Genomic DNA, 8187 nt, shown 5'->3' on the forward strand with positions numbered 1-8187 from the left:
ATATGGAATCTAAGGGGAAAAAATGTCATGAAGAGCCTAGGGCTAGGACGGGAATAAAGACGCAGACATAGAGAATGGACTTGAGGACACGGGGAGGGGGAAGGGTAAGCTGTGACAAAGCGAGAGAGTGGCATGGACATATATACACTACCAAACATAAAATAGCTAGCTAGCGGGAAGCAGCCGCGTAGCATAGGGAGACCAGCTCGGTGCTTTGTGACCACCTAGAGGGGTGGGAGAGGGAGGGTGGGAGGGAGGGAGACGCAAGAGGGAAGAGATATGGGGACATATGTATATGTATAACTGATTCACTTTGTTGTAAAGCAGAAACTATCACACCATTGTAAAGCAATTATACTCCAATAAAGATGTTTAAAAAAAAAAGACCCCCTTTCTCACACACTCGAGTGGAAAGGATTGATAACACCCGTGTCAGTGTGATGCTACCAAATGTCAAAATGCCAGTTTAAGTTTAGGAATTTGCCGTACAGATATATGTACTTCCAAACGTGCGCAGGAATACGTGGAAAGGATATTTCACTGCAGTATGGTTTCTGATGGCAGAACTGGAATGAACCTAGATGTCCAGCAATAAGGACTGGTTGAAAATGTATGGCATAACCTTAACATGGAATAAAAGGCAATCAGAGCAGAAGGAATGATGGCTTTCCAGTTAAACAGGGCAGACTGAATCTACGAGCTTTTCTCTATTCCCACTCTAAATTCCATTTAAAGTTTAGTAAAGGAATAAAAGAAAACTGTAGACCCTCCCCCCTGTCTGCCCAAGGAGAGGCAAAATGAAAGGGGAAAAAGCAACGAGAGGGAGGAGCAAGGGGAAGGAGAGCAGAGAGGGACACAGCCCAGAGCGCTGGAACCTTCCACCTGCTCACGGGGCGGGCAGAAGCAGCAAGACCTCTGTACCTCAGAACCCAGAAAATTAAGGAACTGAAGGCTCCAGGTACTGTGAACATAAGGCTGAGGGCAGAGGCTGTCAACCAGAAAGAGAGCGGTTGGACCCCCCCCAAGCCCTCAGTGGTTCACCTAGCAGGGGAGGGTTTCTTTAGAGAAACTGAACTGAAAAGGTTCAGGGACCCCAGGCAGCGTGGAGACCAGGGATGTCACAAGAGGCTGAAATGGGAGGTGAAGAGAAGGCTTCCTACTGAATGGTAAAGGGTGTCATTTCAACATCCCTCCACCGCCCCACACATACACAAAACCACTTAGGGTAAATGGGAAAGGGCTCTTCAAAAGTGTGATACGATGCCACCAACTGTAAAAGTTCAACAGAGTTTAGAGGAGGAGGATGAAGAAATCAATGGAAATAAGGGAAGGCAAGATAGGAAATTAAAAGTATAAAACATAGAGGTCCCAATATCCAACCAACCTGAGTACCAGAAAAGAGAAGAAAGAAAATGGAAGAGGGGGAGGGATTAAAGAAATAATACAAAAAGGTTTCCCGGAACTGAAAGAAGGGATTTCCCAAATGAAGAGGCTGAACAAGCAAGTGCCCAGCACAGTGGAGGAAAAGACTCCCTGCAAATCAGCCTCGTGGATGCTCATAACCGAGAGAGGACGAGAAGATCCTTCGAGCTGCTACAGAAGATGGGGAATGAGGACACTGGCCTCCTCAACAGCAACCCTGCGTGCCCGAAGACAACAGCAACCCTGGCCTTAAGACTGAAGGAAAAAGGATTTCCAACCAAGAATTATACACCCAAACAGACTAAGTCAACCAGACTCAGGATAAAGTTGAGGTAAGCAGAAAGATGCTGCTGATAAGCAGGACCCCAGAGAACTTTACCTGCCATGCACCCCATCTCAGGAAGCTGCTGGAGGACGGGTTCCAGCGTAATGAGAAAGTAAACCAAAAGAGAGGAATACAGGAGAGGAGGATACAGGAGACAGAAGAGAGGCAAAGACGATGCCCAGATATTAGAAGAGGAAAATCTCTGGATGGCCTAGGGAGCAACTCTAGACTGGGGCAGGAAGTCAGCGTGATGTGGGACAGGTGTCCACAAACAAGCAAAAACACAGAAAGGTTAGGCCTGTGGATGTACTTGTCCATATTTAGAGGGTCTTGCATCTCTGCAAAAGAGTTTGAGGGATATATTCATAAATGGTACACAGAAAACTAAGAAAATAGAAAGACACCATAATTACTAACTCCAGGAAAAACAGAAAGTCTGTAAAAAAGAAAGGAAATAATCACAGAACCCTACAGAGCTCGTCTTTGAATAATATTTACATATTCACAATAGTGTCAATACTGAATGCCAATCTAACCAAAACCTGTAATACAACTGTTCCAGGAGAACAGAAGGTGAGAAAACATGTGAGTTGGTTGGTTGATATTTTCAGGTAAAGCAATAATGGCATTAAATCCTCATCTACCGTATTAGGAAGCTGGTGGACAATGTCAGAAATTGGAAAATCAAAAATTAGGAGTGTACACATTATTTAGAGAAATAAAGGAAATTAGCAGAAGAAACAACTCAAAGAGTTGAAGGTGATCAAATCTGAGGAAGAGATTTGGAGGTGAGGAGGCGTGGGGCAAAGACTGCTGTTTTTTCATTATGATTTTTATAACATATTTAACTTAAAAATTGTGTACATGTGTAACTTTGATAAAAATTAAAATTTAATTAATTGTGAAAAGTAAATCTACCCATTCTGACACAGAAACATAGAAAAACAAGAGGTCACACAGTGTGTAAATGGCAAGATTCCACATGGGTTGGGTTTTCAGGCATTTCACAAAGATGGTGATCAACGCAGAACAATCAAGGAAAAGACACACAGAACTATTAACAATGAATGTCACAGAGGACTGGGCTGGGAGAGGGGGAAAGATGAATATGAGATTTTTACAATTTTTACTTCCTCGGTCCCTGTACTTTGATTTTTTAACAATAAGCATGAATTACTTTCTAAATAAAAAATACTTTCAAAAATTCATCCTCTTAAAAACAGTTTGTAATGGATAAAGAAGATGTGGTACATATACACAATGGAATACTACTCAGCCATTAAAAAGAATGAAATAATGCCATTTGCAGCAACACAGACGGACCTAGAGATTATCATACTAAGTGAAGTAAGTCAGACAGAGAAAAACAAATAGCATATGATACCGCTTATATGTAGAATCTAAAACATGACACAAATGAACCTATTTAGGAAACAGACTCACACACATAGAAGACAAACCTATGGTTACCAAACAGGGAAGGTGGGGGGAGGGATAAATTAGGAGTTTGGGATTAGCAGATACAAACTACTATATATAAAATAGATAAACAACAAGGTCCTACTGTATAGCACAGGGAACTATATTCCATATCCTGTAATAAACCATAATGGAAAAGAATATGAAAAAGAATACGTATATGTATGTATAACTGAATCACTTTGCTGTACACCAGAAACTAACGTAACACTGTAAATCAACTACACTTCAATTTAAAAAAATAAAACTACGTTTGTTGTGTATAGCACGAACTATATTCCATATCCTGTAATAAACCATAATGGAAAAGAATATGAAAAAGAATACGTATATGTATGTATAACTGAATCACTTTGCTGTACACCAGAAACTAACGTAACACTGTAAATCAACTACACTTCAATTTAAAAAAATAAAACTACGTTTGTTGTTCTCTTTCCCGTAAGTGTCATTACTGGCCACATATATTTAATATAACTTGTCCAGTTCAGAAGTGTGAGGAAATGCTGAATGTATTTTTCATCTCTCATTTCTGCCCAGGTCTGATGCCTTGATATTAATTATGCCTCGATCAGGGATGATACAAAAACTGAAGCCACAACAAACCCCAAAGCTCATTGCTAACCTAAGCACTGACCCCATTAAGTGGCAAACAGAAACAATCAATTTATCATCCTGCTACCGGCAGCTCAGAAGGACTACAATAATGAGACCCAACCTGGGGACAAAAATTCTAGAACCAGAAACTCGCGGCCCAGAGCCTTACCCAGCTGCCACTTGTGGGAACACATGGTCTCCATCATCCAGATGGGCAGGGCTGGCTCCAGCATGGCAATCCCCATGTTTGCAAAGCAGATGGACCCTTTAAGGGAGAAAGAAGGTTAGTGTCCTGTTTTGGGTCTCAAGTGTCCCCTACCATTTCCAAACACAGTTAAATCCCATGTGCCCACAGCCAGAACAATCAGCTCAGATACCCAGAACGTCTACTTTTGTAAGAAAAAGACAAATAACAGGTCAAAGGGATAATGGGGAGTGTTGCTTTTTAAATTATTATCATTACTTAAAACAACTAGAATCCCAGAGTCATAAAGTGTGGAAGTGGAGGGAGGCTTAGTGATCACGAGGTTTAACCTTCCCAATTTATTAATGAAGAAACAGAGTTCCAAGTTATTAATGAAGTAACTTGCTTGAGGCTACTCAGCAGCTCAGGCTGACCATACACAGACTCAGGCAACCTGAGGCTCCTACACCTATGTTTCACTGTATAACAAACACAGATATTTCTAATGATGCCCTTGGTTGCCCCAAATTCAAGTGCATTCAGGGCAAATATGCTGTTGAGGGATTTTTTTTTTAATCAGCTAGACCTATAGGGTATCCATGCAAATACCCATTATCACCGTGTTAACCAGAACCCTTTGTAAACGTAGAACCACCTGGAAAAAAACACAAATTGCTGTCCCCATTGTTCTGAGAGCTTCCTGTGCTGTGTGCCGTGGAACCTCTAATTTACTAGACTCCTGATTCAAAGAACATTCTGCGATCATAATTAAGGTGTTTACATACGATGAAAGATTTTTTCATTCTTTGTAGCATTTAAAGACAGAACATGAAAATGATGCTGAAATGGCTGGACTCCCCTCACCCACCTATTCCGTGTTTTCTTAAATTCTGTATTTGTCTATTTGATGTTAATGACAGGGCCAAACTAACAGCCAGAGTTGTTCACGTCTCCCCTGTGATCCGGAACCCATTCTCTGAGTCCCGGCTTTATCTAACTCTCACCCACCTCACCAGTATCTCCTGCCCTAAATCCACCCAGGCAACTGGGGAGAGCACCCAGACTGGAATTATTTAAACTAGCCGACCCTAAACTGCTTACCCTCCCCTACCTTTCCCATGGAAAATCCACTTTCTCATGCAAACGCCTAGGTTCTGGTCTGGGTCTTCCCCTCGCCCCTTTCTGCCTCCTGACCAAACCTGATGCCTCCCCACGTGGCCCTGAGCGATGTGGCATGCCCCCTCTTCTCCAGAAACATAAGTAATAAAATCATCCGTTGGTGGTATTAATCTCTCCGTGTCATCTCATCACTCAGTCGCCTCTGTAAACTAAGCCCCAGCGGTACAAACGAGACAGCGCCTGCCCCCCAGCTCCACCCCACACCCCACCATCCAGGCTGCCCGGACCTGCCGACGGCCTGACCCTGAGTGCCGGCTGGATTTCTATATTTCCTCCAAGGGTGGGTGGGGGTGAGAGAGTGAGGGCCCCGGCAGCACAGCCTGCCCACACGTGTGCCCCAAGGTGCAGGGACTCGCATCTCTGGGCCCCCATCTCTCACCACACATGTCCTCACCCCCCAGTTCGGACAGCCAGGGCTCCAGGGGAATCTCAGCTCTGGAATGTTCCGTGTGTCTTGCTGGGGACACAGCGAGGTCCCCCTGCATGAGGAGGTCACCACACCAGGCTTATAACCCTTTGGTCAACAGGCATGACAGACAAGGTCTAGACCAAGGCCTCTTATGTGTTGCCGGGACCAAACCCAGCAGTATACACCTTAACAAAAGCAGCCTGGGGTTTTGAAAGCGGCTGAATCTGAATGCCCTCGGGTGGGGCGTGCCTCACTTCACCCAGGCTCCCCCCAGCCCTAGTGTCTGTGACTGCTACATAGACACACCTACCCCTACCTGGAGGGAACCCTGACCGGGCCTGAGGCCACACTGCATGGATGCCCTCTCCGGCCTGATGCCGAGGGTCACTGCTGACCACTGTGTCCAGGCCCAGGCCGCGTAAGGCTAGTCCCTCACAAGGCAGCTCCAGGCCTGTGTCACTGGGGTGCTCTTGGGAGGTCAGCTGCTTGGATGGATGCAGCCCATTATCCTCCCCAAGAGCCAGAGAACCCCAGGGCGTCCTTTGAGCCCATCTCGGCCAAGAACCCAAAGGTGTCTTCCAGCCGCCTGTCCGCTGCTGCGCAGGATGCCCTCTGCAGAAAGAGAGGCACCCCTTGGCCCTCTGGGGCCCTGCTGTCAGCCTCTATTCACAGGTGCCAAGGTGAATCAGAGCACCCCCCCTAAGGCACCGGCAGGGAGGCCATGGACCCATTCCAGAAGTTCAAGGCCAAACGACGACAGCCTCTGACACAAACACAGTGAGCAAGTTTGGCCCAAAACAATCCTCTGTGGAGGGCGTCTCTGTGACTCAGGCATCTTTGCCCCAGATGAAAAACAACAAAGGAGCCTGGCTGCGTCAGAAGTTAATGACAGAAGAAAACCATTTCTTCTGACGTGTAACCTCTTTGTGCCTTTTATGTTTTTCTACAGCCCAACGTTTCCAGCAGCAAAATGAATGCTGGTCCTCACCGCCCACCCCCACCGCCTGGCTGGGAAGAACCAGGGGTGCTGGGGGAGCCCCACCTGCGGCGATGAGGATGTATGGGTCCTTCAGCAGGGTGGTTAGCGGCGTCCCCTTCTGGCTCTGTCAGGGACAACAGGGGTTAGAAGAGGCCACGCGGCCACCACAGCACCCGCCTCGCCCCGCCGCTCACCTCCGGCTGCACCCGGGATGGCTGGAGCACAAAGAGCTGAATAGCTACAGGAGAAAAAAAGAAGAGGTGTGGCCCCCAGCACCTGCCCACAGGGGAGCCAAGCTCGGGGCCCCCGAGGTCACGGCCAAGGGGTCCACGTGGACTCACTCACCTCCATCCAAGAGCACCAGGGCAGCCAGCACCAGGAACGGAGCTGTCTTCCCCACAAACTCGTACAGCACACTCCCAAAGGGGGGGCCCACTGCAAGGGAGAGAGAGAGGGGCCAGTGCCCGCCCCCTGGTCTAGAACCATCTTGCGTTTCTTGCATCTCTCCCTCTACTTTGTTCCAAACACTGTGTGGGGTGGCCACCCTACATTCTGTTCAGGACTGTTAAGTTGCCCTGGCAACTTCCTCCAAGGGGTTTCCCACCTGAGACATGGAATCACTCCCAAAGTAAAGGTCAGAGGAGATAAGACGCAGGCAACGGAAGTGCACAGGAAAATGGAGCAGTGAAGACCTCATGGTCATTACACAGCAGCACAGACAGGGACTGTGGGCTCCCAGATGAAGGCCAGGAATGTAACAGAAAAGGGAGAGGACCTGGACCTCTCAGGGAAGGTGTTTGCACCTGGTCTGGGAGCTCAGCCTGGGCAGGTGGAGGAGGCAGGCTCAGAAAGTGGGAAGGTCCTCAGGTGGGTGGTAACTCAGAGAATGTTCAAGAGGAGGGGCCTTGGCAGACCATCCTGTTCAAGACTTGGGTTTACACCTGGGCCCAGGAGGGAGGTCTGGGGAGTCCAGGTCCTCCCAGGTCAGGACTCTTGCCACCATTTTTCAAAGGCTCCATGAAATTCGGGAAGAAACAGCAGACAGCAGTGTGAAAGGGGGCTCACTGTCCAATGCCACATAGGCCCCTCCCCCAAGGTGGCCCCCACAGTGGCCCTCACCCACCTAAGACCCCCATGGCCAGGCCTCCCAGGGCAATCCCCATGGCATTGCCTCTCTCCTCGTCATCTGTGTACACGCTGGCCAGCATGCCCATCCCTAAACAGGAAAAGAAACAGTGACAGCCAAGCTCTGGGAGCAACAGAATAACCATCACGACTCGCCCTCCCCCACCCCCAGCCCAAACTGTGGTCTTCCCACACCTGCCAGACCAACAACATAAGGCCAAGCAGCACCCAACAAGAAGGTGGTACCTTCTCTGAGAACCAACCACCAACCGCCACCACCAATACCTAGATTCCCTGAATTATTCCAACTCATTCTATAAAGGGCCGCCCGCCTGGGCAATGACGGTGGCCCCTCCAACAGATGGAAGCCCCGGAGCACTGACGTAGGCGTTTCCACACCTACCAGCTACAGAAGAGCAGGAGGAACCGATGCCCTGCAGGGACCTGGCGATCAGCAGGAAGGCGCAACTGCGGGAGGAGGCGGAAAC

General features: G+C 47.9%; 1 protein-coding gene across 1 annotated transcript in view; it reads right to left on the minus strand.

Moving 5' to 3' along the window:
* SLC18A2 (solute carrier family 18 member A2) overlaps positions 1–8187 on the minus strand; it is a 40763-nt gene that overhangs the window by 20683 nt on the left and 11893 nt on the right. The window contains exons 5-10 of the mRNA XM_007469589.1: positions 8103–8176; positions 7698–7790; positions 6920–7009; positions 6769–6812; positions 6638–6698; positions 3993–4088 (exon numbers count right to left, since the gene is read on the minus strand). Of these exons, the coding sequence (XP_007469651.1) occupies positions 3993–4088; positions 6638–6698; positions 6769–6812; positions 6920–7009; positions 7698–7790; positions 8103–8176 (458 nt within the window). The remainder of the gene's footprint in view (positions 1–3992; positions 4089–6637; positions 6699–6768; positions 6813–6919; positions 7010–7697; positions 7791–8102; positions 8177–8187) is intronic.

Source organism: Lipotes vexillifer, unplaced genomic scaffold (genome assembly GCF_000442215.2).
Source record: "Lipotes vexillifer unplaced genomic scaffold, Lipotes_vexillifer_v1.1 scaffold240, whole genome shotgun sequence".
NCBI classification, from domain to species: domain Eukaryota; kingdom Metazoa; phylum Chordata; class Mammalia; order Artiodactyla; family Lipotidae; genus Lipotes; species Lipotes vexillifer.